The sequence below is a fragment of the Emydura macquarii genome, unplaced genomic scaffold (assembly GCF_026122565.2).
Source record: "Emydura macquarii macquarii isolate MOO-44397 ecotype Brisbane River unplaced genomic scaffold, CSIRO-AGI_Emac_v2 contig_2422, whole genome shotgun sequence".
Taxonomy (NCBI): domain Eukaryota; kingdom Metazoa; phylum Chordata; order Testudines; family Chelidae; genus Emydura; species Emydura macquarii.
The window spans coordinates 15,226,484-15,244,810 of record NW_027132559.1 but is presented as its reverse complement, the minus strand read 5'-3'; the positions used below and the strand labels follow the sequence as shown (position 1 = coordinate 15,244,810).

Genomic DNA, 18,327 nt, shown 5'->3' with positions numbered 1-18,327 from the left:
GGGAAGTCTAATAGCTGAGTACTATGGTAAAAGGTCTATCACTTGGGGTGATTTTTTTTTTTAAATTCCCCCTCCCTTCCCCTCTCAGCTGTCCATAGGGTAGAAATAGTTGATTCTTTGCAAGAGTAACTGGCAGCGATAATTGTTGAACTTCTGAAAATTTGATTGTTGGTCAATTAATCACAAGTTGGAAAAGTTATTGTAAATAACCTGTCTTTGCTAAATTGGCTATGGTACTTTTCGATGTTGTGAATTATTTTTCCTTGATATGGGCCTGTTTATGTACTGTCAAAATCACTGGGCTACATTCACCAATAGCATAAGGTGGCACAGTGAAACTGAAGTAAATAGGATCTGGTTATTCTACTGGCTCAAGGCATGTATAGTTTGCCTTATTCAAAGGAAGCAGGTATGTAATACTATTTCTCCATGGAAACTGCACGAAAGAGGAAGTAGATTTCTCTAATGTTTAAGCGGTATAGGACATGCTGAAACAGTGATCTCTCTCATCTGCCCCCAAATTCAGAATCGGAGATCAGGGTCCCGTTGTACTAGGCAGTGCACCTGCATGTAGTTTGAGAGAGTCCCCTCCCTGAAGAGCTTACAGTCAAAATAGCCAAGATGCACAAGGAAGAATTTAGGTTCAATTTCTGGCATGGCACCAGTTTCCCAGTGTTCCCAGTCCAGTGCGTTAACCATAAGCTCATCCTTCTATCCTCACCATATACAGACTTAATGTAAAAATTTGGCCTTATCAGCAAATGCGTAAGTATCAAAAATCTGAATTCCAGCTCTTATACTTATTTGTGAGCAAACAAACAAGAGGTGTGTCTTGTCTTTGTATATAAAACTTGAGATTTCCATTCAAACATTCATACCCTCTGCAAAACAAAACTTGGTATGTAATTCTTGTGAAATACTGATTGCAGTGTGACCTCCTTCCAAAAAAGCAAACTCTTCTTCCATTATTTGTGGGTAAGGCATATTTAACATTTTCTTTCTGTTCGTGTTGAAATCTCCAGGTTTAATGATATTGAACTCCATGAGGATGACGGCATCCCTACAGAGGAATTTCTGCAATCGTGTTACGCAATAGTGCCAGTCTTGGGTAAATGATTACTTACTTTCACTACACTAAATGTCTCTAGCAGCTATCCGATGCATCCTTTTTGATTGCTGCCTAATAAGAGAAATGGCTGAGGTGTGGTTCAGACTCACTAAGATTATTCAGTTATTTAATCCTTTTGAGGATAACGATACTGACCTCCTTTGTAAAGTGTTTTGAGATCTATGGATGAAACTTGCTATAAGAGCTAGGTACTGTTATTTTGGTGTCTTTGGCTCTTGTGCAGACTCGAGTTTTTGGCCCTGAAACAGAAGGATCTTGCATCTTTCTGTTTTCTCCTTTTACCTATTCAGAAAAGCTTTTTGGTAGCAGGTGAAATGGATATTGCTGAGTCATGAGTTCTGAGAAACTGCTTTAAAAATGTTGCCTTCTTTCTTCTAGACAAACTTGGACCAACAGTCTTTGCTCCTGTTAAAATGGATTTTGTAGGTAATATCAAGGTAATAGCCATTTCTAGCTCTGACTTTTAAACAAAACATAACTTAATGTTCTACATAAGACTAAACAGATGCTGAAACACCCAAACAGTGCATAAATGTGGATACCGGTTTCTTTAAATCTGGATTCACACCCAAACTGATGTCTAACCATATTAACAATAATCCTATACTCAATATATAGCTTATCTTAAAATCATAGAAATTAGGTAGGCCTTTTCTTTATCAAATCCACTATTCTACCCTTCAAACAATCCGGGGGGGGGGGAGCGCACGCTCAAATAATGAAAATTGTGCTTTTTCCACTGTGATTTTTAAATGATTCAAGGGATAGCTGGCACCACTTCTGTTGAAAGACAGTTCAGCATTCGTATAGCACTCACCATTAGAATGGGTTTTCCCCTCAATATTCAACTTAACTTTTTACATTGCTTAATTTCACCCCATTACTTCAAATAACACTTTCTTGATCTACTCTAAAGAACTCGTTTCCCTCCTTGCCTCTTTCATTCTGTGGGTGCAAGAAGTGGCTAGTTCCGTCTTTAATACCGATGAGTTTAAATGTGTATTTTAGCTAGACAGATATTGAGTTTACAATCTACTGATCTCTAGTTCCTCACATCCATTGTCCAACTGACTTGCTGTTACAGTTATGACTTGTATGTAGAAACACAAAGTGATGTAGGATGAGATGCAATACAATAACCCTTACAAAAGAAGTAAGTGTGTGGTGTGTTTGGGGCAAGTGGAGGCACATAGAATATATAGGAATTTTTATTGTAGGGTTGGCATCTGGAGGTATTGTAACATCTGCATAATGCTGCTCTCTGTCAGATCCAAATGCAGAAATAGACATTATTCTGTACTTACAGCACACAATGTATTTTTCAACACAGTCCAACTTTTGTGTGTAACCAGATTTTTTAAACTCCGTTTGAGTGATGGTCTGGTATAAACAATTCAGCATGCTGGATTATAGCAGTTAATGTATCTTATCACTTTTTTTTGGCTCCAAGCTTTGAAAGGGTTTCAGCTGCTACTCGCAAGATGAAGTAAAAGAATGTTTATCACTTAAAAAAAATTAAAGGCCTAATGAGGAATGTAACTTATTTCAGGCTTACACAATATAAAGAAATACTTTTTAAAAGTGGAAAATAAATAGCTTCCTCACTTACCCAATGTGCCTGCTTCTCTTCTACCACAACGCAGGGTATGGCTGTAGCTACTAGCATTGAGCAAGTGCATAAAAGCAAACAATTTAATAGAAAAAAGCTCTAGAAAAACCAGAAAGGCCTGGGAAAGATGATACTGAGAGTTGAAAGGCAACATATATCTCCAATATATACCAAGAGACATTCTGTTAAGACATTCTGGTTGTTGAATTATTTTATTTTACAAGGGTGGCTGTATGAAACAAGCTTCACTATAAAAAAAATAAAATGAAAACATTTTGATGGTGGCTGAGTCTTCTAGAGAATCTGCAGCTCCAACTGCCATTGTAGTAATACCTTAACTACATTTTTCTTTTCCCTTAAGTGCTCAGAGCATGAACTCCTCCCTCTGAAAGTTGAGGTAAACCTTCCTCCAGGGGAGAATGGGCAGGACTGTCTTCATGGCCCATCACTGCCACTGCTGATTTAAAATGTTGGGTGGCTGTTGAACAAGCAAGGAGCTTCTTCCTCTCAAATTAGGAGTCAACTGTTCCATGTATGCTGCCAGGAATTAATCTGGGAGCCGGAATTCCTCTTATGTGTGAGAGGCCTGGCAAATAGCCCTTGTGATCTAGAATGTTTTGTCTTGCAAAGTGGAACCATGTAAAAGTATAAACTATTGCATTCTCTCCAGAAAATAAATCAGAAATACATTACCAACAGAGAAGAGTTCAACACTCTCCAGAAGATAGTGCTCCATGAAGTGAGTGCTGAGGTAGCACATGTTAGAAACTCTGCTACAGAGGCCCTTTTGTGGCTAAAAAGGTAACTGCCTAACCTTCAGTTTAATTGCAGGTGCTAAGATGTTACCCAAATCCCTTCGCCAATGTAGACCAAGCTCAGGAAGGAATTCTTGCGAGTTTCCTTGCACACCTGAGCAGTCCAAACACACAGCATTCAAATTTAACATCCCACTCATGGTCCCAGTATTGGGCATACCATGCACAAGGTCTAAATACTCTTTTTTTTTCCCTAGAGAAATGACTGAATAGTCCTCTAGGGCAGTGTTTCTCAATTAGATTTCGCCGCGGCACCCTTGCGCAGCCATGAGATATCCTCCACCGACAAGTCCAGGAAATCTTCCCCTTTTCGGCAGCGCGGTCTGTAAGCAGTTTTTGGCGGCGCGCTCAGCTGTTCGGCACCGCGCGATTTGTGTTGATTTTGGCGGCGCGGTTCCGCTGTTTTGCGGAACCCTTCAGCTCAGCCCGCAGAACCCACAGAACACTATTTGAGAAACACTGCTCTAGAGTGACTGTTCCTGCCACGCTGCTGAGTCATCCAGAGGACCTAGGCCTAAAGCACACAAACTCTGACTTGCAGCACAGCTTGTCTGGGGGGTTGGTAGCAGGGTTTTGGAATAATTTTTATAGTGGGGGTGCGGAGAGCCAATGAACCAAACTGTAAACTCTCTATATAATGCAAACCACTTCAAGCCAGGGGGTTTGTCAGCACCCTCTGCACCTCTGCTTCTTGCACCTAGTTTGGGAGGGTGGTTGAAAGGGGCTAGTAATGGATACATCTCTCTGCCCAGATGAAGAATGGCTAGTCAATATTGTGTTTGCTGTTATAAGTGAATAGACCAAGAGGAGACTTCACTTGGGTTTTCTTCAGGCATTTCCATCTAGGAAATGTTACGGGGGCTCTGCTCACAGAGAGCAGCCTTTATTAATGTTGAAGTTGTATGTGAAACCAATGATTTTGTTTGTATATGTACTGTGATGTTACACAACTTTCTATTTCACTAAGCAATTTGGGGGGCTGCCTGGTGATAAACATTTTGCTTTCTTTTGGTTTCTTCCTAACAGAGGCTTAAAGTTTTTGAAAGGATTTTTGACAGAAATTCAGAATGGAGAAAAGAATATTCAAACAGCTCTGAGTAAGTGCTAATTACTTTATTGTTCTTATTTTTTACATTTATATAAATGAGCTTTTTCCCTCCATTATTCGGGGTCTGAGTATTCTTCTCTTATTAATATTAGATTAGTGTTCCCTACAGCTTGCCTTCAAGAAATACCTTCTCTGAAAACCATAACCTTGAGCCAGTACCCTATTTACAGATAGCTACATTGTACATGGTGAGTGTTTTGTTTGATGAAGGATCAGGATGTGTCTGGTTTGGCAGGAAAGGTTAATTCTTACCTAAGAAGGTAAAATACATGATTTCATGACTGGATTTTTGTATAATTAATAGTAGGATAATATGGAAACTTGTGGAGGACAAACATTGCACGTCTAAAGTAACAGTCTGGGAGAGGTAGGAAGCATTTTTGTGTGTGTGCATGTAATTTTGTATTAAAATATTAGAGTATTTAAAAAACTAACAATATTTCCACTATAGATGAGGAAGAGGAAGAAGAATAGGTTTTACTTCCAGGCATGTGAGAGGCCCGTGGATATTACAGTGATTGGGAGCTGTATGAGTAGATTGACTTTGCTCTCAATTGTGCATGTTCAACATCTTTGAAAATCAAGACACTTATTTAGGTGTTTCAATACTGACCTGGGCACCTAACTCTAAATATCCAAGTTTGAAAAGCTTGGCATTGACTTGCACAAGATCACACTGTAAGTCAGTGGTAGCACCAGGAATAGAGCCCAGGTGCACTGCTTATTTCCTGCTCTGACCCCTAGTAACGATCTTCCATATCTGAAACTCCAGGATAGCTTTGTTTTTACTTTTAAGTGCCTTTATTTTAAAGGGCTCCTTGTTTAAAGTTCGAGTAAAGTTAATCCTTCTTATAAAACATTCTATTCCCCAGAAACACCATGGAAACCTGTGTAAACACGGTTATGGTTGAATTTAGCATTCAAATATTTAGAAAGAAAATGTTCTTTACTAGAAAACTCACTGTATTTCCTCTTTTTAATGTCCCTGTGTTTGCTGGTAGACCAAAATAAATAGGTAGACTTGATAATCGTATTGTGTACATACTAAAGAAGAGGTAACAGTATAAATGTTTCATTGTTCGTATTGTAACCCTATCCCCATGTACCCTGTGCCTTTTATTGGAAAGGCAAAAATGACACATTTCCCAATTATTAGGCTGACGAGTAAGGCTGATTCCTCCTGTTACAGCACAGTCTGCAGCTGGGGTTTACTGACTTCAAACACAAATTATGGAAAATTGCTCATCCTCTGTGTAGTGAATTTCCTAATGGCAGCAATCTGTATGCATTCTCTTCTAATCAATGAGAATAGGTATGGGAAAACTGCTGAGACAGTTAAATATCTTACAAATTCCACCAAAGTGACAAATATTAAGAATGGAATGTTCTTAAGGATAGAAGATGTTTGTGTTTTCTCTGTCCTTGTGTATGGAAAGTTTGTATCTGCAAAAAAAAAAAAAAAAAGTTAAATCAAATTAAAGATAAATACATTTTGGAAACATTGGTGAGATCATCTAGCTGGGAATATAATGCGGAAATTCAACAAGAACTCCATTTTGAGAGTGTGTGAAAGGGAGGCATTCGGGATTATTTTAGTAATTATGGGTCAAACCTTGTCCTGTTGAATTTAATGGGGTCAGGATTTGACACCAAGTTTAAAGAGAATGGAGACCTAAATTAATTACATGAGGTATATTGCCCAAGTGGTCCATTGGCATCTCTGTCTGCATGTGTTAATATTCCCTGCAGCAGATCATACTGGTTTATAATCTTCTTTTCTTTCTGTAACTACACAATATTCATTTGTATGTATGGGGAAAACTGAAGCTGGCCTCATGTCTCTTTAGCTTGTGTTCTGCACCAGGTCAGTCTAAATGGTACATTCTGGCCTTAAAATCTGTGCTAGTTATGCTAGTGCAATTTAGGGTGTAGTGCCTCTGGCAGCAGAAAACCTGCCCAGAAAGGGGTTGGAGAGGTGCAAGGGACTTGCAGCCAATTGCTACAGAACTCAGTGTAGATGGCACCAACTGGAGAGGGACATGGCCAAGGTAGCTACGGAATATGCTGTATCCTTTTACAATAAGATCTGGATGTTGGATTTCAAAGAACATGCCTTTATGATCATATTGGATTTGTGTTACTCTACAGAGATATTATATTTCATTACTTACTATGTAAGAGAAATAGGTGAGAGTGAGACTTTATTCGGTATTAAAGCAGTCTGAATAATTTAACATATTCCTGGCACTGGAATGGCTTTTTATATCCTAAAATGTTCTTAGTACCTGTTTGATGAAATTCAGAAAACTAGTAGGGATGTTCTAAAAGAGTGAGAATCAATTCTGAATTGGGGAAAAGATAAGCTCACCAAAGCATAGCAGCAGTATGGCAGTGTAAGGGCCTGGATGTCAGAAATAAGTGATGGACCTACCTTTACAGGCCAACACAAGTGGGGAGTTGAGGGATGGTCCCATCATCTAGTTGATGGGTTCTCAACCGGGAGGTCCTGAACAGGTTTAGGCAGGTGGTGACCACCTTCCCTTTCCTTCTGGGTAGTTGGAAGGGGAACCTGAATAGAGCTGGGTGGAAAAACTGGATTTTTTTGGTTTGCAGGCAGGTCCAAAAAATTAGAAGAAAAATGTTTTGCTGTGATCTAACTATATCCGAAAATCCCCCCAAAATTTGGTGAATCAGAAAAGTCCATTTGAGGTTGAATGAAACATGTCGTTCAACCCAAAACATTTTGTTTTGGGGCATTTTTAAAAGGGTAGATGCCTAGAAGGAGAGGTAGCGATGGTCTTGGGCACTTTAAACCCAGTGGTTCGGACACTCACCTGGAACATGGGAGACACAGAATTGAAACCCTGGTGAACACAGGTCTCTCTCATGGCCTAATTGCTGGTTTTAGAGTTATAAACTGAAGGTGATTGTGACAACACCTCTAGCTGTTTTGTAAATCTAGCCCCCTCCAGAATCTTCTGGCTGAAACTTGTGCAGTTTGTGTCAAATTCGCAAGTAGTTTTGGGTCAATTGAAATGGCATTTTTTGGTGAATAAACTATTCATCTGAAAAATTTCACCTGGCTCTAGTCCTGAAACTGTTTTCAGTTATGATATGTGGTCCCAATATGGAAAAGGTTGAGAACCACTGATGAAGATGATCCTGTAAGAAATTGAGAGCCATGTGCTGAGTACCTGGAACAAAGCAGGAGTTATGTAGTCTATCCCAAATGGAGCAAAAGCAAAGGAAGGTTCTCATCATGGCATTCAGGCTGACATCAGTGGTAATTGATGGGATTATTTCCCACAACCCTCCCACTGCCCAAACTGTGTGTTTTCCTGTAATTAAAAATGAAGAAAAAAAAAAACAACCCACCCCAAACCGTATGTTAAAGCAAGTTAAAACTTTATCAGAAACTTTATGCTTATATAGGGCTTTTCTTTACTAAGCCTTATGACAGCCCTGTGAGGTAAGCACAGTAAGTGCTGTATCCGTTTTATACATGGGGAAAACACAGAGCTTAAACAATACTTAGGACGGAAGAATCCCATACACAGCTACAGACTGGGAACTGACGAGCTAGGCAGCAATTCTGCAGAAAAGGACCTGGGGGTTACAGTGGATAAGAAGCTAAATATGAGTCAGCAGTGTGCCCTGGTTGCCAAGAAGGCTAATAGCATATTGGGCAGCATTAGTTGGAGCATTGCTAGCAGATCGAGGGAAGTGATTATTCCCCTCTATTTAGAATCATAGAATCATAGAATATTAGAGTTGGAAGGGACCTCAGGAGGTCATCTAGTCCAACCCCCTGCTCAAAGCAGGACTAACCTCAGCTATATCATCCCATTGGTGAGGCCGCATTTGGAGTATTGTGTCCAGTTTTGGGCTCCCCATTACAGAAAGGATGTGGACAAGTTGCAGAGAGTCTAGCGGAGAGCAACAAAAATGATTAGGGGGCTGGAGCACAAGACTTAAGAGAGAGGCTGAGGGAACTAGGCTTGTTTAGTCTGCAGAAGAGAAGAATAAGGGAGATTTGATAGCAGCCTTTAACTACCTGAAAGGGGGTTCCAGGGAGGATGGAGCTAGGCTGTCCTCAGTGTTAGTAGATGACAGAACAAGGAGCAATGGTCTCAAGTTGCAGTGGGGGAAGTCTAGGTTAGATATTAGGAATAAGTTTTTCACTAGGATGGTGGTGAAGCACTGGAATAAGTTACCTAGGGGGTGGGGGAATTTCTATCTTTAGAGGTTTTGAAGCTGTGGCTTGACAAAGCCCTGGCTGTGATGATTTAGCTGAGGTTAGTTGTGCTTTGAGCAGGGTGTTGGACTAGATGACCTCCTGAGGTCCCTTCCAACTCTAATCTTCTATAATTCTATGAACTGGCTGTGGGTGCTGCTGAATGTGCATAGAGCTGAAATGACAGTACTAAGTGCGTAGTGTTTGCTCAGCCCCTGTGCAGAGGGTCTTCCCCATAGCAGGGTGAAGTCTGCACAGTGCTCAGCAACTTGCACTGAACTGAGTACTAGAGAGTAGGAGCACACTGGGATGAGGCATGGGCGGAACTAGGCCTGATTAGATAACAAAAAATGGTACTTGCAAATAAATGGTCTCCATTGACAGAGGGGATTTATTGGGTAACTTATTTGCCAAATCCTATTTGACCATCTGTAGAAATGGTCGGATGATGAAGAACTGTTCTGGTGAATAACTTCCTTCATTTGCAGAAAATTGCTAAACTACTTCTCATGAAGTAATGTAATGTCTAGCAAGTAATCTGAGCAGCTCTAGCCAGAGCAGAATGTTCTCCGAGGCCCACAAACAAAAGCAAATGACATATAGGGCAGCCATTTTAAAGTTTTTTTTGTTACTGCTACTGCCAGACACAGGAATAGTGGCTCACTCCCATGCTTACGAGCACCCTTTGGAAGAAATTGGGAGCCGGGACAGCTCTGAGGGCCGTCTGCTTAGACTGAAATGCTGTGCGGGGTTGTAAGAAAAATCCTCTCTCTCAACCGGTTGCTCATGAAGTGTGCTAGGCTCCATGTTTCTGTTTGTCTCCAGGCTGTAGTGCACGTGTGCCTGCCACACACTTACCCATACTGGCCCTTGAGTAACAAAGCACCATGCTCAGCTGCCTTCCATGTGGTTCACTAGCGCTCCTTCAAGAGTCTTCATTCATGCCCATTTCAGTGATCTGGTTCAGTTGTTCTCAAAAGGGGCACATGTGTCCCTGGGGGTACATGAAGGTCTTCCATGGGGTACAGCAACTCATCTAGATATTTGCCTAGTTTTACAACTGGCTACATAAAAAGCAGTAGTGAAATCAGCACAAACTAAAACTCCATACAGACAATGACTTGTTTATACTGCTCTATATCTATATACTATGCACTGAAATGTAAGTACAACTTTTATATTCCAATTGATTTATTTTATAATTATATGGTAAAAATGAGAAAGTAAGCAATTTTTCAGTACTAGTGTGCTGCGACACTTTTGTATTTTTATGTTTGATTTTGTAAGTAAGTAGTTTTTACTGAGCTGGAAGAAAATTGGAAACTTTTTTTCTTTTTCTTTTAAGACAACGCTTATGGCAAGACATTACGACAGCACCACGGCTGGGTTGTGCGAGGGGTTTTTGCGGTAAGTGGCTATCAAGTTATTGACTGACTCGGCTAGTGAGAATCTGGGCTGCATTCACCTGTTAATTCATTCTTCTGCTCTGGTGGGTACTTGATAAACATACCGAAATGGGAGTACTGAAAGAATTAACAGGGATGTTCAGTTTGTCAGATCTCTGCCCCCGAACAAGAGTTGGGGATATCGTTTTATGTATAATATTTGATTTTCATGGAGGAATCTATTTTTCTTTAGTTAAGAATTTTTGTTTATTTATATTTCATCTAGAAATGTCTCTTGCCACACATCTCTTTTTTAAAAAATAAAAATAGTCAGAATATCTTAGAGGGGGTCATTAGTGGCATCTTTTTGTAATATTTTAAAATGCATTTCTGGAAATAGATTCTGTCTTCTGGAGATGTTCTTGCCTCCAATGCATGAAACATGAGAGCAGAGTGGGAGGAAAGACTGAAACTTAATATCTGTGAAAACATGAGCCATTTTACTCAAATAGCGTAACCAAGGAAACCTGTTGTCCTGCATCCAGGCTAGCAGCTCCCTCTGGTGTCTGTTGTTATAAATTATATTGGAGAGAATACGTAAAATCCCAGCCAGATGGAATAACAAGACTTTTCATGATTGAGGGAGAAGCTTGAAGATTTGGAGTAAAATTGGAGGGGGGGGGGAGGGGGGAAAGCTTAAGTATGGGACTTAGACTTCCAAGTGCCTGCGTAACTCTTTAAAATGGGACACAGGCTCCTTTTGAAATATGCTTGTACAGTCACTTTTCAGAAATCAGGTCTCTTTAAAGTGTCTCATCACAGGGGCACAAAAGTTGAAGCATCAAAAATCACTAATTACTTTGAAAATCTTGTCTGAAGTTGCTACCATAGTTCTGCCTGTGCATTTTTTAAATTCTGAATACTACAGAATAAAATGTCTTAATTTACAAAATACCACTGAAAAATCACACAATCACTGAAGAGAACCAGAAATTCAATGGGCATAAGTAGTTTTGGTTTTGTTTCTCTATCGTTGCCGTGCTTTCCAAGTCTGAAATCTTAAACTTCTACTCCTCTCCCAGTTAGCTCTAAGGGCAGCTCCAACATATGAAGACTTCGTGGCAGCGCTATCTGTAAAGAAGTGTGATGATCAAGAAGAAGAAACTTTTTATGGTGCAATGCAGAGAGACTTGAACATTTACTTGCCAGCCATGGAAAAACAGTTAAATATCTTGGACACTCTCTATGAAGTACATGGTTTGGAGTCAGATGAGGTGGTATAACCACAATGAGACAATACTTCGAAACTTCAGGCACTGCGTTTGTTAACAAGCTTTCCTAAACGCCGTTTCTCTTCATTGTATCTTTCCTTAGTGTGGGAGGGGGAGGAATCAATGCTGTGTGCGCGTGTGTATTTTTAATCTTTGTGTTTTAAATGCAGAGGTGCTGTTTCTTTGGAGGCCGTTGTTACTGACTGCTTGGTGAATCCCTTTGACTAAATAATTCTGCTTTTTACACAAATGTAACAGAGCAGAATTAGGCCTTCTCGCTCCAGTGCTCAGCACCGACACCACATATGCGGTGGGGCAACTTTGATGGTAGCACAGAGCACTAAGGGTGTGCTGACATCATTTTCCCTGACAGTGTTCTGTGCCTGTCCATGCAGTGATGCGAGTATCCATTTCACTGGTCTTCTCTCCATCTGCATTGGCTGTGCTTGAGGGACAGGGATAGCTAGAGCTACTGCCCCATCTTCTGCTATCAGTGTGGCACAGGACTCTACCTTATTAACTGACCTTATTAACAGTGGTTAGTCAGGTCCCATCTTGAGAGAAATTTGGGTTGCATCCTTTTGTTTTATACTGATGACTCGATTGTATTCCCAGCCCTGTTTTTAAAAAAAATATGGAAAAACTTTTACTGCAGAGGGAGAGAAGGTTGTCAAGATGCATTGCCATGATCTTGGTACTAGTATCGTGACTACTTCCTTTGCCCTTATGTGGTTAACATGGCTTCAGTGCGAAGTGCTAGAGCCACTGGGCCAGATCCTTAACAGATATAAATCAGCAAAGCCCCATGGATTCTGTGGGAGCTACACCCATCTACAGCAGTTGAAGATCTGTCTTATTGTATTTAGCCTGGTAATAGACAGTATAAACTTTTCAAAAATACCTAAGTCTCATTGAAAGTCATTGGGACGTAGGATCCTAAGTGTCTAAATCACATAAGCGCTTTTGAAAAGTTTACCCATAGCCGCCTTTTTTTAAAGGGCCTATTCAAAACTAAATCCTATAACTGCTGTTATTTGTGTGGTTTAAACACAGCTGGCAGTCTAACAGGTTTTATAAAAATGCTCTAGATTAGCATTTGGAGGTATTGATGTTCGTTTCTTTTTGTCAATGGTGGTTACAAACGTCTGGGTTTGAAATGAGTCAGTCCTAGGGGGAATTATAGTTCTTCAATAAATCATCACACATTAGTGCAGCTGGAAGCTAAAATTCAGAAGTATCTAGATTTGATTGAGAATTAAGGATAATGGAGATTTTTGCCATGTTTTCCTCCCACTGATTCGAGTAAAAGAAACAGGTGATTACCACTGGTATAGTAAAGAATTAATAGCTTTGTAGTTAGTCAGATGATAGAAGATGAAATTCAATCTTGTGTAGGGGGCCAGCGCAAGGTATTTGGAATACTTAGTCCCACTTCCTGGTTTAAGTAGGTTTTTAGTGCATAGGATTTTTGCTGGCCTTCTGTTCAGGGTGAATTTCACCTTGTATATTAAAGATGGAGGGGAAGCTTTTTGAATTAAGTGCTTGAGAGAGTGGTGAGCCATTATAAATAGAGGAGAAAACAACTCTTCAGTGGTACTTTGAAACTTTTGTTGCCATCTTGCAGGAGAAATGCTTTTGCTTAGATCCAGCAAATCAAGGATACCAAGAGCACTCTAGTGATATGCAGTGCACTCTGTGCCTGGATTCCTAGGGAACAGGTTAAGCATAATTCCATGGTCGAAGCACAGCTATATACTTAGCACTCAAACCATTCTATCCAGGGGATGCCTAAAATTGCCAACTTTAAAGAAAGCACAAAAGAGCCAAAGGAAAAGACCAAAAGCTTTAAAGTTGGTGCCTCAAGGTAGACACCAAAAGCAATATATAAATAATAATTGGCTTGATTTTCAGAGCTGCAGGTACAGAGCCCCTTTGAAAATTGAGGCATTTTCTATTCATGCTTACATATGGAACTGAAATTTTTTTTTGCTAGAGTTTTGCTTCAGTTATTCCACTAGCTGCAGTACCAAGATGAAGCCATGTACCCTTGGGCTTGACACATGTAATTCTCTTTAGCATAAATGCTACGTAATCCACACAAATGTCAATAGAACAACCCCAGCCCTCGTCTCTCAGTAAGTGGTTTCTTCAGGGTGACAGATAAGGCTCTTCACTGAGGTGATGTGGGGAAGTTGGCTTTATAGCTCTCTGCAGGATGCTCTGGGAAGATAGTGATTGCACAAGGAGAGACATTGTCTCACAAATGGTTGAAGAAAGGACAGTGATCGTCTTGTAACATAAATATAAAAAGAAACTAATTGTGAAGTTAGAATGAATAAAAAGTGAAGTTTTCTTTTGCTTTAATCCTCTCTCATGATGGGAGGCAGTTCCCAGCATTCATGTTTTTAGCAGATGGAAAATCCAAACTTGCTGGTGCAAAGAGAAAAGGGATCTTAATTGCTGAAGTAGACCACTGTTAGTGATCTCATTTGAATTTTTAGCTTTAACTGACATTTTCCACCAATTTTACCACTTCTAATAGGCAGACAGACCAATAAATGGTTTTGCATGTAGGGGGCACTTGCCTTTTCAGGAAAGTTTCCTTGTCTCCTTTCTTCCTTGCAGAATTGGCTTTTTTACTTTCAATTAGATGGTCAGGAGCTTTCTTGAGACACAGTGACAAAACTAAACTATTCAATATGCCAGATGGCCAGCCACGGCCAAATACATAATCGCTTGTTCTTTATATTTACTAAATCAAAGGAATCTTGTTCTCTGTTTTTCTAACACTACTGATAGTTTTCAAGTTCAAAGATGAAAATGTGTTGGATTTTTTTTCCCCAGCATGGGTTGACACTTTTTAGTTTGCCTCATCGCCGAGTAACAAGTATGCATCTTGGAACTGATCTGTCAGCTACTGGATTAAAATGTGATTTTACTCTCAGATGCTGACACTGTTACAGCTCTGTTCTGCATACCTTACATGAACTGCATTGATTTGTTAACCTTTATCTGTCTGAAGTTTTACATTTGTTTCCTTTAGAAATGTTCTCAGCTATTTCTTTTGATGTCTGACATTTGCATACTCTCAGGGATTCTACATAGCCACGGCAAAAATAGAGCAGCCTTACAATACAAGGCTGCTTTTTGCGTGATGTTTTTACAGTTCATTTCAGAACTCCAGCGAAAAGCCGGACATTAGCACAGACTATCCAAGCACATGTTTGTTGAGACATGGGTAAATCCCAAAGCAACCTGATAGAAATATTATAGAGAACAATGGCTGTCAGCGTATTTTAATAAAGACCATAACTCTTTGTAATACAGTGTCATTGGCATTAAAGCAGAGCTCCCCAATAATTTAAATAGAGATCTGCCTACAAGTATATGCGTTTTTTTATTTGATTTTTGCTATTTTTAAAACAAACATACTCTAGCACCTATTCAGTACTTTAAGATAACATAATCAACAATTGTATGTGATGGCACCATAGAGTATGTTCTGGTGAACTATTCATGCTCAAGTGTTTAGAGATGTAGATTAATGGATCACTGAAACATACCCAGGAATCTCATCTTGATGTTATAGTCTGGCCCTTAACTTTTAAGAGCAACATTTTTTAAATTTGAAGTTAATTTTAAACTTGTGTTTGGCATTTTAAGGGTCCTATGCTTTCACTTTTGGCAGAAGTAATTTTATAGTAAATCAATAGTTTGGGCTAATGTACAGTCCCTGTTTGCATTACTGCACTGAACATATTTCGTGGGGTTAGGATTGTTAAACTTTTTTTTGTAGTTGCGAGATTTTACGTATGGAAATATGCTGCAGTATTCTCCAGAGCTGGTCCAAAGCTGTAAGTTATGGCAGTGCTGATACTTCACTTCAGGGGTGTCTGACCATTATAGACTTTTGTTTTTTAATAAAGGTTCCCCTCATTCAGTGCACTTCTTTCCTTCTCTCTAGCCGCTTCCCCTCACTGGTGCGTCAAACTTCTGTTTAGTTTTGCAAAAGATGGTTAAAAGAATCCCGGGTTCCCATGAGGCACTATTACAAGCAGTAGCTACGCCCTTGTCGGGCTAAAAACTCCCATTCACCTGACCTTGCCATCTCATTCCTGCTTTACAGCCAGCTTACACTGCTTTCAGGCTGAAGTCTCCTTTGCAAAGCTAAAATGGGGAGTTTAAAACAGCCATGGGGCAGTGTATTTAAAGTGATTAAAAACAGAGACTTTGAAGGTGGGCCCAGAGCCAAACAGCCAAGCAAAAGGAAGCTCGTGAAGAATGTGCTGCCCTTCTTTGAAGTCTCTCCCTAGCTCTGCAGTGCTTTTCTAGTCAAATTAAAATTCTAAAGTTTTCATTTGACTTTTATGAAACCTAAATCCAGATACACTTTTAGCAGTGGCAATTTCTAGCTCTTATTGGTGAAAGCACAGTTTCTAAGATGGGCTTCTTTCTTTCCCTGGGCCTGTAAAGTGCTGATAAGAGGGCAAGGTGGGAGAGGCAGGACAACTGAATCTTGGCTGCACTTCCCCTCCCAAAAAACTAAAGGCTTTAAGCTTCCACATGGTCTCCAAGTGTATAAAAACCATTTGTTTACAGGGGTAGTGTCGTAGGAGGGAACGGATTCCTAGCACACAAGTGAGACTACCCTATAATAAGCCTGGCCATACACATGGATCATGTTGAGGTTTAAACATTTCTCTGAAATGAAAATGGCCAAACTAACCAACTTGAAAACTTGGAGTTCACTGTTTAGAGTATAATTTTTGCCCTTCATTCAGGAAGGTATTCCTGTTCAGGACTGTGCTTCAGCATGTTTTAACTTTAAGAACACACCTAAGAATAGTCCTGAACATGGATGAACTAAAGCATATGCTTACATGGTTTCCTGAATCAGGGTCTTAAACAGATGTGTGCACACTTCTGTAAATGCCCTACTTAAGCACACAAATCACCCATTGCATTAGTGTGCATACTTGTTCAAAATGTTGGGTGTTAGGTTTTTTTAATATACTTACCTTAGTCTATATCTAGAGGGACACCCCTGAAGTGCCAAAGGCTTATTTTATATTTTAACTTTCCCTGTTTCAATATCCTGACTAGGTTTTAGCTCTAAGCTTGTTTACCCTAATTTATGTCTTACTGTTCATGGGTCCATATTTGCTTTTTTGAGCCTTTTTTAAAAAAAAAAGTCAATTTGAGGTTCCTATGTATTGTTCTGTTTTATCATGTCTCCAAGTAGTTATACTTAACTAAGCATAGCAAGGAAATCACACTCCAGAATAAAATAACTGAAAAGTGAAGTGTTTTGGTTGTGTATTTTCCTCTCCCAGCGCCTTCATTTTTTCCAGCCACAGGTTGGGTATTAATTGTATGAACATTAAACTAGACTTATAGTGAGCATTGCTAAGATTTATTCTATTTAAGATGTGAGAAGGTATATAGCCTATTAGTTTAATTTTACTTTGTCTTGACCAATGAACAAAACCCTCATTTCTTCTGTGTTGTAACCACGTTGATACCAAACCAAATGAAAGCAGGTCAGACACCAAGCTGCTTTCAACCTGTGCTGACTCTCTCAACCGAATTGTATTCCATACTTCAGATTTAGTTTTGTTGGGGTTTTTTGTTTTTGAGAAATGTTTGAAGACATCTGTCAGATTTTTATATTTAGTAATAAACTTATTTTTAAATAAGAATATTTTAAAATCTCATTTTCTTTGCATGGTTTCCTCAGAAGTTTTGTCTATAACTTTTATTTATTACTTGTGTTACAGTGGGGTTTATAAACTCCAGTCAAGATTGTCGCTCCATTATTCTAGGCACTCTGTAGTCAGTTCTGGTTAGTGGGAATGGCCTGTATGTATCTTTTTTTTTTTTTTTTTTTAATGAGAATGCTCACACAAATAGAACCTCTTTGATTTATGAGAATAAAAAAATGAGGGCGAAGAACTGAATCCAGCAAATATTTGTGGCGTCTTGGGCCACACAAGCTCCTGAATGCCATAGATAGATAGTCCACCGGAGGCCAGGCTCTCCCCCATTCCTAAAACATCACCCCCTGTCTGCTGAGGTCATAAAACTGAATGGAGTGTCTCCAATTCTAGAGCTGGAGGAATTTGTGCATCAGTCCAAGGTACAGGTGAAGTCAAGTGTTGCCTGATTATTAGGTATTTCGTGTTTCCAAGTTAATGTGCCATGGTTTGGTAGTGTTCTGTTGCCTCTAGATTGGCCACAGTGTTCTTGTGAGGATGAGCACCCCTGTGTACATGGGAGAGAGACTCAGAATGAGGGAAGACCTTGTGAATTTGTGATACTTTCGTCAGTGCAATCAGCAATAGTAGAAACCCTGCAACATGGCACAGTAGAGTCAGAGAGAATGCAAAATATCCACCACTTGAATGCTTATGCTATTTGCGGGAAACTGAAGTAAATAAGATGATCAGCAAGTGATCATCACTCTGGCATACCCAGGAAGATCCCAAATGCTTAAGCCTAGGTTGGCCCTCACATTACAGGGTGCATGGTCACCATACATATTCATCCTACCAACGTTGGGTGTCCTCTTATAGACTATATACTATCTTACCTCAAGAAAGCATGTATGTTAACTGGTTACCATAGTATTTTTGCAGTTGACCATCTGCGGATGTTCCTATCTTAAAAAATCCAAAACTAGTTAACTGGGTAGTTGCTTATGTCAAGTCTTTAGCCCTCAGTTTGGCTAAGCTATTGTATTACAGGTTTGAGGCCTGTAGGCTTTTGCAGTACTGCCT

At 39.7% G+C, this 18,327-nt stretch overlaps 1 protein-coding gene across 3 annotated transcripts in view; it reads left to right on the top strand.

Annotated features, from left to right (window-relative positions):
- The window catches only part of PLEKHA8 (pleckstrin homology domain containing A8), a 33,967-nt gene extending 16,717 nt beyond the window's left edge, over positions 1–17,250 (top strand). For 2 of the 3 annotated variants that reach the window (XM_067561975.1, XM_067561974.1), the window contains exons 9-14: positions 1,023–1,108; positions 1,508–1,566; positions 3,409–3,539; positions 4,580–4,650; positions 10,241–10,302; positions 11,363–17,250. In XM_067561975.1, the coding sequence (XP_067418076.1) occupies positions 1,023–1,108; positions 1,508–1,566; positions 3,409–3,539; positions 4,580–4,650; positions 10,241–10,302; positions 11,363–11,563 (610 nt within the window). In that variant the 3' untranslated portion in view covers positions 11,564–17,250. The remainder of the gene's footprint in view (positions 1–1,022; positions 1,109–1,507; positions 1,567–3,408; positions 3,540–4,579; positions 4,651–10,240; positions 10,303–11,362) is intronic. The other variant, XM_067561977.1, reaches the window with a different exon arrangement.
- Positions 17,251–18,327: the final 1,077 nt, after the last annotated feature.